General features: G+C 35.0%; 2 protein-coding genes across 2 annotated transcripts; one reads left to right on the plus strand and one right to left on the minus strand.

Annotated features, from left to right (window-relative positions):
• Positions 1 to 297: 297 nt before the first annotated feature.
• On the minus strand, positions 298 to 7,234 carry cdc123 (cell division cycle 123 homolog). The gene is made up of 13 exons (XM_079818147.1): positions 7,131 to 7,234; positions 6,628 to 6,699; positions 6,473 to 6,533; positions 6,344 to 6,376; positions 6,164 to 6,259; positions 5,971 to 6,077; positions 5,788 to 5,836; positions 4,699 to 4,774; positions 4,448 to 4,570; positions 4,325 to 4,353; positions 2,786 to 2,914; positions 2,527 to 2,664; positions 298 to 1,962 (listed from the first exon to the last, which is right to left on the minus strand). The coding sequence occupies exons 1-13, from the start codon at positions 7,202 to 7,204 to the stop codon at positions 1,903 to 1,905; spliced, it is 1,047 nt and encodes a 348-aa protein (XP_079674273.1). The 5' UTR covers positions 7,205 to 7,234; the 3' UTR covers positions 298 to 1,902.
• Positions 7,235 to 7,449: 215 nt separating this feature from the next.
• On the plus strand, positions 7,450 to 14,582 carry nudt5 (nudix (nucleoside diphosphate linked moiety X)-type motif 5). The gene is made up of 9 exons (XM_079818148.1): positions 7,450 to 7,572; positions 7,699 to 7,815; positions 7,933 to 8,000; positions 10,252 to 10,304; positions 10,384 to 10,491; positions 10,589 to 10,684; positions 10,773 to 10,878; positions 11,328 to 11,413; positions 14,047 to 14,582. Exons 2-9 carry the CDS (start codon positions 7,765 to 7,767, stop codon positions 14,154 to 14,156), a joined length of 678 nt encoding a protein of 225 aa, XP_079674274.1. The 5' UTR covers positions 7,450 to 7,572; positions 7,699 to 7,764; the 3' UTR covers positions 14,157 to 14,582.
• The last annotated feature ends 616 nt before the right edge of the window (positions 14,583 to 15,198 follow it).

Raw genomic sequence — 15,198 nt, forward strand, 5'->3', positions numbered from 1 at the left:
AGTCAAGTTTGAGCTCAATGTAGATCATTTTCATTACTAACACATCTAATTGCCAGATTTCCAGTGTCCATAATTCATTTGGCTGGACAACTAAAAATCTTTAAAGTCATTTGTATCAGATCCACGAGTTAAGGACTTTTGCCTTTGTAGGGCAGAATTGTTCATTGTTAAATACATTTTTGTTCATAATACAGTAGTGGCCTAATATAGTAGTAGATTAAAGCAAAATATGATTATAATAAGAAGGAAGAACAATACACTAAGCTTGGCTAAGGTATTTATCTGACACAATTATTTGGCAAAACTACTGGTTTTATTTTACTATGCAAATAAAAATGCATAGAAACAGGAAAAAGCATACGTTGACTACCACATAACCAGTTATTAATGTTTTGTTGGTACTCTCTCAGTTTTGCATGTGTTCATAATTTCTTTGTATGACAGCCTGGCCCAAAGAAAAATTTGCACAATTTGGCATGTCTTATCACAAATAAAACAACTGAATTAAAGCACGATTATGCATATGCTTAAAAAATCTCTAACACATTTTTAATAATATTTGAATAAAGGGTGAATTTTCCTAGGCTGGTCATCCCTTTTGGCCACTACTGTAGATGCACTAATATTAAAAAATGATTAGTGTGTATAAATTAACGTTGTAATTTACACGCTACAACAGTTTTGTTTATTATTTTGTATATGATAGCTTTAGCAATTCCATCACCTAATGTTAACGTATAGAACTTATTGTAAAGTGTTAAAAAATATTGTGCATATGATATTGCATTCCAATCATGCATGTATTTTCAATAAATTTTTCAGTCGCTTATGATTACTAGATAAGGATTTAATCATATTATTCATTTTATCCAGATTGCAATAACACAAAACAATTCCTAGCTGATGAAATATTTCAGAGCCAAGCAGAAAACAGCTGAACTAGAAAAATGTCTTTGCACTACACCAATGTCCATGCCAATGGAAGATTGTATTAATGATTTTTGGCATGGAGGCATGGCAATCAAATTTCTGGATATTTCCATGGAAACCCTGATGATAAGATGCATTTTGCACTTAAAGTAAGATTTAAGAGAGAGGCTTGGTTTCAGACAGGGCTTAGACTAAACCAGGATTAGGCCTTAGTTTATTTAAGACATTTAATTAGCTTTTGTAAATGTGTGTTAGAAAAAAAAACATTACTGGTGTTTATTTTGAGATAAAACAGTGGCACTGACATATTTAAGCTGTTTCTTTTAGTTAAAACAGCTCAAACATGCATTTTAATCTGGGACTAGCTTAAGCCTTGTCTGTGAAACTGGCGGAAAGTTTGGCAACACTTTATTTTACAGTGCACTAAATACATACGTTGCATGTACTTACTGTAGTCATAACAGTAAATTATACATAATTACATGCAACTGACCCTAAACCAAACAATTACAGCTTATTCCTGCAAAAAGTTATTTGGTATTTGGCGCCCCCAAGTGGAATGCGAAAAATCTGTCTAGAACAAAAATCCAGTTTGGCCTGATTATGGAGATTAATGTGTCAATTTGTATGCATCGTTAACACAGAAACAGTTTTTCAAATATTGTACATTTTTTATTACTTCATAACACAGTTTTAAAACTATTGCACTTTGAATTTGTAATGTGTGCGAGCACTATTGCAGATAGAAAGCATAAAAATGTCTTCTGTGAGACAGAATCGTGTATAAGCCTGTTAAGCATTTGACAGAGACTTCCTAAGTCAGGACCCATCCCGTTATATACAGTAATGAGACCTTCCTACAAAGTTTGGTACTTCAGTTTAATATTAACCCTGAAGTAGCCAATCAAAATCTTCCAATTCTATTCAAGCAGAGTTGGAAGTAAACCGCAGGAAGGCAGCACCTCCTGTTGACTACTGAGGCCCCTCCCCTTCTGTATCAGACTCCTCCTCTTCCTCCTGCTGACCCCTCTTCTGTAATGACAGAGGAAGGAAAGAAATACAAGTGTTAAACCAGACATTGGCATTGAGTTCTGAATTTACGCAATTTTCCTAATTTGGTAAACCTACAATAGGTTTTCATGCATTCAAGGTTAAAAAACACTTACATTTTCTCATAATATACACGGCATCACCCTCTTTTCTCACGGTGACTGAAATGGTTTGATAAAGGATGCTTGAGCTTGTTATAGCAGGATGGATTCTGATTGGCTGTTTTTATCATTCATCAGCTGGAAAAAATCGTTCTGAAAGTGATTCCAACAATATCGTTTCTCTGTGCCTTTATCGTTATCGCTGTGGTGTGAACTCTGCTTTTATTTAATATTGAGAACGATTTTTAGAACTATATCTGTATCGCTATCTTTATAATTATCTTTCTTGCCGTCTACGGGCCTTTATTCATAACAGAAGTATGTGTGAATATATCTATACTTAGTGACACGACTGATGACCGCATTCTGCGGCATAAATTAAGCCAGTGTGATATTTCCCTCTCTTTTTCTACAGAGGTCCTTGTTTTTTCCTTATCTCACTCACCAGCTTAAGAAAGTCAATGAGCTTATAGGCATCTTCGCCTGTGGTCAGGTCCATGAAGTCTCGTGGGATTCTGTAGGACAGACATGGGCTGGGCTGCACCGTGACCTCACTGGTGGTGTATCGAAATGCAGGTCCGTCCTAATAAAATACGGTACGCATGCCATTAATGCAGCACATTTGCCTTTTAAAATATTGGCAGTGAAATACATTTCAACAGGGTTTTGATGTACAATGTGTACCATTTTCAAGTATAAACTACCTGCTGCGTTGTGTCCTCTTGAGTCTGATTGGCTGAGAGATTTTGGCCAGATGTTAGCTCCTCCCATGTGAAAAGCAAAGAGTCTGTGACATCACCAAATGGGTTGAAGTCAATCAGCCACACACGTCCCTTTAGAAAAACAAACTTTTTTTTATACACTGGAGTTGAATCATTAAAAAGTCCATATTATGCCCTTTTACAAACTCTTGATTTAGTTTGAGGTCTACTAGAATATGTTTTCATGCTTGAATGTTCAAAAAACATTGTTTCACACACACTATATTGCCAAAAGTATTGGGACACCCCTGCAAATCATTGAATTCAGGTGTTCTGATCACTTCCATGGCCACAGGTGTGTAAAATCAAGCACCTAGGCATGCAGACGCTTCTACAAACATTTGTGAAAGAATGGGTCGCTCTCAGGAGCTCAGTGAATTCAAGCGTGGTACCGTGAAAGGTTGCCACCTGTGCAATAAGTCAATTTGTGAAATTTCTTCACTACTAAATATTCCACGGTCAACTGTTAGTGGTATTATAATGTTAGTGGAAACAATTGGGAACAACAGAAACTCAGCCACAAAGTGATAGGCCACGTAAAGTCACAGAGCGGAGTCAGCACATGCTGAGGTGCACAGTGCACAGAAGTCACCAACTTTCTGCCGAGTCAATAGCTACAGATCTCCAAACTTCGTGTAGCCTTCAGATTAGCTCAAGAACAGTGCGTAGAGAGCTTCATGGAATGGGTTTCCATGGCCGAGCAGCTCATCCAAGCCTTACATCACCAAGTGCAATGCAAAGCGTCAAGTCTGTCTGGCAATCCGATGGACAAGACAGTGCCAATATCAGTGCCTGACCTCACAAATCCACAACTAGAAGAATGGTCAAAAATTCCCATAAACACACTCCTAGACCTTGTGGAAAGCCTTCCCAGAAGAGATGAAGTTGTTATAGCTGCAAAGGGTGGGCCAACTCCATATTAAACCCAACAGATTAAGAATGGGATGTCATTACATTTCATGTGCATGTAAAGGCAGATGTCCCAAAACTTTTGGCAATATAGTGTATTTGATATTGTTGCAGCACCTCTCTTCCCAGTCTGTCAGTAAAGTTCTTAGTTACTGTCTCTATGAAGCTCCTCCTTCCAAAAAGTGTTCTGATTGGTCAGCTGTGTGTTGTGATTGGGAAAGAGCGTGTTCGTGAAATGTCACATCTATGACCATAACCGAGAGTTTCAACACATTAGCATTGCAACTCAACCAGGCCCTGCCCCCTTTATTTTATGTATGCCATGTGCAGGAATTATTTAAATTAGGAATATTGTGACATGTTTGTTCCCAGAAGAAAACTCAAGACTACAATGAAGGCCTTTCAGGGGGTTCAGAAAGAGCGTGAACTGATATATAGAATAACTCCCTTAGGAGTGACTTTCTTCTTTGTAAATTTGCAGATGTTTTTCATGCTCAAACAGCAACATTACACACTAAGGAAAAATGTAAATTACACATTTAAATGTAACATTTGCATTCATAAAAACCTTACTGAGCTGTCTCTGTAAACATCCAGGACAACTGGAGAAAAAAAAAGAGAGTATTGTTAATGAATATATGTAACTTTTAAAAAACAAAAGGACAAATATTTTCTCCTCTACATTGATACACTTACAGTCCTCATCTGGGAACTGGTATTGGATGTGGTCTCTGAAGAATCCCAGTATAGATGAGGAGATGCTGGCCTCTTGTTTGGCGATGTGGTGGTAATGTTGTGTGTAATCTCTCTGACAGATCGCTAAAAAACAAACCGGATTTCAATGAAGATTATCACATGCTACATTATACAATACATTCAATTTAAAACATTACATTTAAAGCAGAATATTCACATATTAGCCTAAAAAAAATGTAGAATGTTTATACCAATTAGTTTATTCTCTTTCACAAAGCAACGGAATTCTCCTCCTGGAATGAGCTCGCTCCATTTTCTCAACACCAACTGCACAAAATGAGACACACAGAGAAAATATGTATTATTTAATGATATTTATTTATTTAAGAGATATTTAAGGGTTATTCATCGGGTTTCATTACTATAATATAATATAATTTTCCAAAGTTTGGGGTTGGTAAGATTTATACGTTGTTGATGAAGTCGCTTATGTATTTATTTGGGAAAATAAAGTAAAAACAGTAATATTGTGAAATATTATTAAACATTTAATATTATACATTTAATATTTTAATATAAATGTATTTCTGTGATTTATAACTGAATTTTCAGCATAAATTCTCCAGTCTTCAGTGTCACCTGATCCTTCAGAAATCTTTCTAATATGCTGATTTGCTGCTCAAGAAAGATTTCTTACTTTCAACAATGTTGAAAATAGTTGTGCTGCTTAATATTTTTGTGGAAACCATGATAATTTTTTTTCAGGATTCTTTCATTAATAGAAATTTTAAAAGAACAATATTTGTTTGAAATAGAAATATTCAGTAATATTATAAATGTCTTTACTATCACCTTTGATCAATTTAACTTTTCCTTGCTGAGGCATTTATTTCTATAAAAAATATATAAAAAATAATTAAAAAAAAACTTACTGGCCCCAAACTTTAAAATTATAATATAATTAGTGCTGTCAAACGATTAATCGCATCCAAAATAAAAGTTTGTTTACACATAATATAGGTGTGTGTACTGTGTATAATTATTATGTATATTTGAATACACAGACATTCATGTATATATTTAAGAAATATTTGCATGTATACACTGTGTGTATATTTATATAATTTATATTATATATAAATATAAATATTTTATATATAAATAAGACATTTTTCACAAACCTTTATTTTGGATGTGATTAATCGTTTGACAGCACTAAATATAATATATAATATAATAATTATATTATATATATAAACATAATATAATATAATATATAATGGTGTGCTATGGGAAAAAATATCTGAATGGTGAAAAAAGTTGCTTTGTGTTTTCTGTACCTCATAATTTATGGTTGGGTCTGGAGAATCATCACTACAATGGAGGAATCTACCAAAATAGGTACACAATTATTACTTCAGCCAACCAGCTTTCTTGAATCTCTTGAGAGGAAAAATCAAATCACATGGAGCTTTATGGGAACCGGGAATATCAGCCTTTCTGAACCTGTGCGAGACACTTACGGCTGTGTGAGGTCATGTGTGATGAAATCTGAACTTTTGAAGAGAAGGAAGATGTCGCTTAGACTCTGACACTGCAAGGAACTGTTCAGGGCAATCCAGTTAGCGTCCTGAGAGGAAGACAAAAAGATGACAGTTATAGCAAGTATTATACATTCATGTGTATGGAATGTAATTGGGAGTAAAATCCTCTCACCCGAGGGGCGCTCCAATTCAGTTTAGGGAAGACGCATCCACCCAGAACATTTATTGCCTCCTGCACCTTTACATTGAACTCTGGGAATTCTGGGGCCTGTGCAAGATACACACAATTTAGTACCTGCACAAATATATCAGATCAGCTCAGCTTTGATTGACTGAGAAGAATGAGACGCACTGTAACTGTTGTTGTAGTTTCATCGTCAGTCCACTGGAAAACAAAAGCATGAGATCAGGATAACAGTTGTATACAGTTGTATAAGAGATATCTAACATGTACTTGTATTTCACACAGCCACACACATACCTGAATATCCTCCTCATCTGAATCACTGTTGTTGGCCTGTGCTTGCAAATTGTTGTTCTCACTAAAAAGAGAGACAATGAGACATCCTATAACCAGACAAGAACAGAAACTGGTGCAATTGTTTGTTAAATACCAAGCCATTGCCGAAATCTCACCTGCCAGAAACCACAAGTGTCCCATCATCTAATAAGTAATCGATTACATTTTGAGGTATAGGTAGTACCAAGCTGGAAAATAGAAAATAACCAGCACTAAATACTTGATTTACAACAGCACATTAACAAAAACATTAGTATACAAACTCAGATACATCATTATTTTAAGCTTTGTTATAGTAAATAATTTACACAAAGAAAGAAAGAAAGAAAGAAAGACTACAGCATAGTACAGTAATGGAATCTACTATATTTTGATAATGATATATATTCATATTCAAATACAATGGTACGTGTAAAAAAACATACTAATATGCATATCTAAAAATATATTTCAAAAACATGGTAGCACCATGGTAACGTAAATGTCCATGGCTGCATCATTACCATAATTTGCTTTGATACATTTTACTACAACGCACGATTTTTTTACTCTTTCTGAATTTCCCCTTGAGCGCCGACCATTATGTATCATTACCTCACTGTGCAAATAACTCTCTTACCTCTTAATAGTTTGTTTCTTGAATAAAGGATACCAAACAGAAAACTGACAGTTTACAATCTGCTCCTTCTTCATGCTGCCTGAAACTACACTGGTAATCTGCGCAACCGCAAAAACATTCCGGTATAACGATAGTACTAGTAACTACAGTTCCGAATTATAACTCTGCTTTGTTTTGTAATGTTTCTGTGTTTTTAAGACTTTAAGGGATGTATGTTCAATTATAAATAGTCTTACTGAATATTAGTGGCCAGGTTGACAATTTATGTATACAACGAGAACATGATGCAATGTACAGGAGGAGGGGAACTGTTTTAGCTGCACACAAGTAGGCAGACGTTCATTGAACACGTGACCACCTGAAAGCAAACTAACTAAACAACATCATCACTTTCTCGGGCTAGATCACTGTGATTTATTTGACACACTCCCGGATTTGTCTGGTACGTACCCCGCTAATTCAAACGACTTAGACATTTCTCTCGTTACCTTTTCGTGTATGAACTCGTTGAAACAGACTGTGTGACAACATCATGCGCCCTGTAACTTCATTTCTGTTGCACGTGCAGTTAACGTTACTGTAGCTGGTCCAGTATTCAGAGATTCAGACAAACATAACTGATCGCCTGCACAAGATGAGCTCTCCAAAGAAAACCACCACCGAACCTCATGTAATCAACGAGGAGGTAAGAGTCTTGTCTTAAACGCATAGTAAACTAAACATGTTACATTTTTTTCATCATGTAAACACCTACATATTGTTACAAAGTGCTCTTTAATACTAAAATATGTGCTCTTGTTAGCTAATAGCAGCTGGAAATTGGGTGAAGCTTGAGAAGACCACATATGTTGATCCCTCTGGAAGCACCAGGTATTGATCTGTGACTGTGTGTGAATGATGTGTGACCTCTGGACTGAGTGGATTGGACATGATAATGCTCTCACTGATTACTTCCAGTCAGATAGGCTGGTACAGTAGGTAGTTGGATAGATAAATCATTGGAATAATTTGGTTTATGAGATATATAGAAATAGATAGATAGATACACAGACATATAGAAATACAGATGAATGATAGACAGAAACATCAGACAGATGGATAGACAAACAGACATACATTTACGGATAGATGGATGGGTGAATGGATGAATTAATTAATAGATATATAAGTAGTGTAAGGCATGCTAAAATCGTTCCAATGGAGGCTAACGATCCATGGGCAAAAGGATTTTATTCCAGTTCATCTTTTATCAGACTCCATTTTATCAGAATCTCGAATTTAGGTTAGAATGCCAATTGGTTATTTGGTCATTTATATTTACATTTACATTTAGTCATTTAGCAGACGCTTTTATCCAAAGCGACTTACAAATGAGAGCAAAAGAAGCAACTAGAACAGTCAAGGGCAACAGTATGCAAGTGCTGTAGCAAATCTCAGTTAATCTAGCTCAGAACACACAGGACAGTTTTTTTTTTAGTTTTTAAAAATAAATTAGACAGACAGAAAATGAATAGAATGATAAGTGCTATTCTTGATTGGTCAGGTGCTGCTGGAAGTTACATCAAATACTCTGAAGTAAAGAAAAAAATATGGATACCTGACTTTCTAAAACTTACATAACGCTGAGCATCTGTTGGAGACACCCAGCATTATGGGCTGAACGATCGAAAAGTTTGCGCCCCGACCCTTCTGACACATCGCTTTAGGTATTCAGACCAAGACAGAAACCTCTTTCAAGTGGAAACGTGTGTTTCTCAACCAGACATTCTGGCATAGCAAGTTTTTCCAGGCTTGCAATAGTTATATATGTACATAGGTGGATGGATGGATAGACTGACAAACAGGATAGATAGATAGATAGATAGATAGACAGACAGACAGACAGACAGACAGACAGACATATTTAGATATACAGATGAATGAAAGACAGAAACATCAGACAGATGGATAGACAAACAGACATACATTTACGGATAGATAGATAGATGGATGGATGGATGGATGGATGGATGGATGGATGGATGGATGGATGGATGGATGGATGGATGGATGGATGGATGGATGGATGAATGAATGAATTTTATCAATCTCGAATTTAGGTTAGAATGCCAGTTGGTTATTTGGTCATTTATATTTAATAGTTAACCACATATTTAATTATTCTGTTTAGCCCTTTGTTGAAATTATACCCGTTCATAATCTACTAGAGATAGTTAATAATAACAGAGTAAGTCAGAATAAATCAAAATGTAACAATTTATTAACAGTCAGGTAAATGTATAATGCCGATTACATAATCAGTTCAAAGATAATCCATACATAACATCAAATACTATGAAGTAAAGAAAAAAATATGGATGGATGGATGGATGGATGGACTGACAAACAGCAACGATAGATAGATAAATAGATAGATAAATAGATGGATGGATAGATGGATGGATGGATGGATAGACTGACAAACAGCAATGATAGATGGATAGATAGATGGATGGATGGATGGACTGACAAACAGCAGATAGATAGATAGATAGATAGATAGATAGATAGATAGATAGATAGATAGATAGATAGATAGATAGATAGATAGATAGATAGATAGATAGATAGATAGATAGATAGATAGATAGATAGATAGATAGATAGATAGATAGATAGATAGATAGATAGATAGATAGATAGATAGATAGATAGATGGGTGGATGGATAGACTGACAAACAGCAATGATGGATGGATGGATGGACTGACAAACAGCAGATAGATAGATAGATAGATGGATGGGTGGATGGATAGACTGACAAACAGTAATGATAGATGGATGGATTGATGGACTGACAAACATCAACGATAGATAGATAAATAGATAGATGGATGGATAGACTGACAAACAAACAGCAATGATAGATGGATAGATAGATGGATGGACTGACAAACAGCAACGATAGATTGATGGATGGATGGATAGACTGACAAACAGCATCGATAGAAAGATACATAGGTGGATGGATGGATGGATGAATGGATGGATAGACTGACAAACAGCATCAATTTATGGATGGATGGACAGAGAATTTTAAGACACTTAACTGGAAAATCTTCTGTGTAACTTTTTCCCCTCAGAACATGGGAAACCGCAAAGAGAACAACGCGAGTAGCCAGCAGTCCAGCTGATGGTGTGTGTGCTTCCAAACACTCTCACACTCTTTCATTTGGCACTTTCTTCATGCTTTAATGCTCTATACATATTATAAGGTGTGGGGATCATAGCCCTTCTGAAGCGGACCCTACATAGAGACTGTGTGGTCATGGTGAAGCAGTTTCGACCACCCTTGGGATGCAACGTACTGGAGTTTCCTGCAGGTCTGATGATGCCAGTCTGCTTTAGGTTTGTACAACATATAATAGTCTATATAAAATAAAATAACCATTGATTATTCGCTCTGTATGAATATTTCAGGTCTGATAGATGACAACGAGAGTGCCGAAGCGGCTGCTTTGAGAGAACTAAAGGAGGAAACTGGTTACAAAGGGGAGGTCGTGGGCACCACCCCAGGTACAACCGCTGTCATGTGTGTGTATACTTGACAGTTTTTATAACTTACATATTTTAATATCTCTTCCGATTTTCGTTCTTATTTTAGTCACATGTTTAGACCCGGGCTTGTCTAACTGCACCACACAGATCGTGATGGTACATATTAACGGAGATGACACTGCAAATATAAACCCCACTCAGCAGCTGGGTGAGTGAAGGGTCATTTGCTATTATTTAAACTGTGTGTGTGTGTGTGTGTGTGTGTGTGTGTGTGTGTGTGTGTGTGTGTGTGTGTGTGTGTGTGTGTGTGTGTGTGTGTGTGTGTGTGTGTGTGTGTGTGTGTGTGTGTGTGTGTGTGTGTGTGTGTGTGTGTGTGTGTGTGTGTGTGTGTGTGTGTGTGTGTGTGTGTGTGTGTGTGTGTGTGTGTGTGTGTGTGTGTGTGTGTGTGTGTGTGTGTGTGTGTGTGTGTGTGTGTGTGTGTGTGTGTGTGTGTGTGTGTGTGTGTGTGTGTGTGTGTGTGTGTGTGTGTGTGTGAAATGAATGCAGAAATATTCATGCTCTTTCTTTTGTTTCCATTGTGCATGTCTAGGTGATGGAGGTATGTATTTGTTTTCCAGTAAAAAAAAAAAAAAGTCACAATTATTGATAATGTTTTGATTAGATTTTTTTCTGAAAATGTATTTTGTCTCTCAGAATTTGTGGAGGTTGTTCTTCTACCTCTGGATGAATTTCAACAAAAAATCGACGGTGAGTGGATTTTCTGCTGATGATAAATACATAAATCTTTTTACTCCATTGGTTATAAATAACTGTATTGCTAAATAAAACATCCATTCTGACACTGGCGATCAGAAGTTTGCAATAATTACGATTTTTTTTATGTTTTTGAAAGAAGTATTTTATGTTCCGTAAGAATACAGTAAAAACAGTAATATTGTGAAATAGTATTACAATTTAAAATAAGTTTTCTATTTAACCCTTGTACGGTCTTCGTTTGGGAATTACACTCAGGGTCTTTGGGGTCTCTACAGAGCCCAGGCAACAAAATGTAATTTTTAGTTTTTAGAGCAAATGTAATTTTACTCTATTAATGTTTTTACTCAACATCTGTGCAGTTTTTGGAGTATTTATAATAATTTTTAAATGTATATAAATAAATACTTTTTTTTTTACCGTTAAAAAAACCAAATTTCTAACTTTCATTCGTGGGGATAACATGAATAATTTGACATGGTTAAGTGTAAGATTTTTGGCCATCTTTTGTAAAATACAGTTTTAAAATAAAAATAAAAATGACTTTTACCAGTATATGGCTGCAGAGCTCCACTATTTGCTATGTGCTATTTGATTGACTGAAAGACATCTGGTATTTTTCAGTTGGATTCATATCTAAATGTTATGAAATCACAATTATAACAATTAAAATGTATTAATTTTGTCAAAGTTTAGCATTTTTTTGTACTGAAAAAATATGTTTTGTCTTTAAAAGTTGGAGTCTTTAGAGTTTATCATTTATTTCAAACATCTGATTTTCTTATAATTCTATAAATTGAATCTACACTTCAGTTACTAACTGTAACAGAACAAAAATTAACAGAAACGAACAGTTATATTTCATATTGAGTAAAAAATACAAAACATGAACATCAAAATGCAATAAACTGAACAGCAATAACGTGTGTGTGTGTGTGTGTGTGTGTGTGTGTGTGTGTGTGTGTGTGTGTGTGTGTGTGTGTGTGTGTGTGTGTGTGTGTGTGTGTGTGTGTGTGTGTGTGTGATCATTTTGCATTGTGGATGTTTTATGCATTGTTGGAAGTGTGCCACTTCATTTCTGTATGCGTGTTCTCTGTTCTTTCTGTTTTTGAGGATGAAATTTGTCCATTTTCTAAGTGGTTCTTACCCCGAAGACCCTGAGTGTGACTTTTTTTGTCACACGAACATTAAAACACATATCAATCCAATGAATTTTTTTATTTGTAGATCTAGAGTGTTGACAACCATACAAAGTCTCATGCCATTTGGACAAAGCAAACGTCCTTTGGGGTCAGAAAAGACCCTGAAGTCCCTAGAAAATAAAATGTATTCCTGTGATGCAAATTCATTTTCAATATCTTTAGTGTCACATGATCCTTCAGAAATAATTTTGTGCTGATTTTCTTTTATTATTTCTATTATTATCAGTGTTGAAAACAGTTGTGCTGCTTAATATTAATATAGTCATACACTACCATTTAAAAAGGTTAAAGGGTTAGTTCACCCAAAAATTTAAATTCTGTCATTAATGACTTACCCTCATGTCGTTCGACACCCGTAAGACCTCCGTTCATCTTCAGAACACAAATGAAGATATTTTAGTTGAAATCTGATGCCTCTGAAAGGCCTCCATTGGCACAATGCACGGTTCACTCTCAAGACCCTTAAAAGGTACTAAAGACGTCGTTACAAAGTCCATCTCACTACAGTGGTTCTACAATAACTTTATGAAGCGACGAGAATAGTTTTTGTGCGCAAAAAAAAACCTAAATAAGGACTTCAATAGTGATGACCGATTTCAAAACACGGCCTCATGAAGCTTCGAAGCGTTATGAATCAGCGAGTCGATTCATGATTCGGATCGCGTGTCAAACCACCAAACTGCTGAAATCACGTGACTTTGGCGATCCAAATCGACTCTGATTCATAACACTTCGAAGCTTCATGATGATGTGTTTTGAAATCGTCATCACTATATAAGTCGTTATTTAGGGATTTTTTTCGCGCAAAAACTATTCTCGTCACTCCATAAAGTTATTGTAGAACCACTGTAGTGAGATGGTCATGAGGGTAAGTAATTAATGACAGAATTTTCATTTTTGGGTGAACTAACCCTTTAATCTTTAAAAAAAAAAAGCATTAAAGAATGCATTAAATTGATCAAAAGTGACAGTAAAGACATTTATAATGTTACATTTATATTTCAAATAAATGCTGTTCTTTTGCCCTTTTATATTCATCAAAGAATCCTGAAAAAATGTACCTCTTTTTCCACAAAAATATTAAGCAGCAAAAACATTGATTTCGACATTGATAATAACAATAAATGTTTCTTGAGCAGCAAATCCGCATGTGAATGATTTCTGAAGTATCATGTGATACTGACATTACAGGAATAAATTACATGTAAAAATATATTCAAATAGAAAACAGTTCATTTTAAAATGTAATAATATTACTATTTTACTGCATTTTTGATCAAATAAATTCAGCCTAGGTGAGTATAAGAGAGTATACAAATCTTATTCCAAACCTTTGACCTCCAGTGTAAATGACCTATTTATTCAGTATTAATTTTGTATGATTTGTTTTACTTGTACTAAACCTTCATTGTTCCTTTTTTATAGAGTTACTGCAAAAAGAGAAAATCATTGTGGACTCCAAGGTGTATATCTATGCTATGGGGATGTCCCAGGCCTTCTTTAAACCCAGAGAGTTGCCTGTGCTGAAGCAGTGAAATCAATTTGTAGTGACCATTGCCTTAGAGTATTACCACGGTTGCCTGAGCATTCCTAATACACTAACGGTACTTTACTTAATTAACAGGTATTCAGTGCACTGGCTTACAAGTCCAGTTTAATTCGATTATTAAATAGGATTTAATTGACCAAAATTTAACTAAAAGTTCTGGCAGCTAGAACTGTTTTTTCAGATCTTAGCATAAATCTCATCAACCTAACCCAAAAAGGTGTGTTTTTCATGTGCTGTAGATGTGTATTCAAGGTCAGAAGCAGAATGTTATGTATTGTGTATCCAATTGTCTACAGACCTGCATTAATTGTGAATCATTCTAAAACATTACCGTTTTTCCTGGAAGAAACATATGCAATGTGTACATGAATAAGTATTGATTTTTATCTAATAAATTTGACCGTTTAGAGTTTGCATGTGTTTTGTTTTATGTGTCTAATTTGTTATACTTTCTTATCATTCTTCATATATATATATATATATATATATATATATATATATATATATATAATATATATATATATATATATATATATATATATATAGTGTGTATGTGCACATATTTACTAAGAGTGTAATTCAAATGAATTGTCAAACCTGACTCTTGCATATTATTTTGATTTTATTACATAATTTATTAGTCAATTGCACATCTTGCACTGGGGTACAACTTGACACTGAATGCCTGTATATTTATATGCATTTATAATATACATGACGAATAAAGGATCCACTCAATATTTTTATGTAAATTACAAATTAACGTTGTAAGGTATTTTAAGTCGAAATTCTACTTTTATAAGTCTATCAGAGCAAAATAGAAATCTTAAATAATTCTTTACCAAGAGCAAAGCTCAATACCAGGCAATCCATTTGTTTCTTTCTTTTTTTCCCTTTCTTTTTTACAAAAACGTTTTGTACAACAGTGATGCTTTTTTTTAAACATTTAATTTGTATTGTTATGAACAGGCACGAAGTTCTGCCGGTAAGTGACGTTGTTCCGGGGTCCTGAATATTAAACATTTTTC

This window comes from Gobio gobio (genome assembly GCF_949357685.1).
Source record: "Gobio gobio genome assembly, chromosome: 5".
Lineage (NCBI taxonomy): Eukaryota > Metazoa > Chordata > Actinopteri > Cypriniformes > Gobionidae > Gobio > Gobio gobio.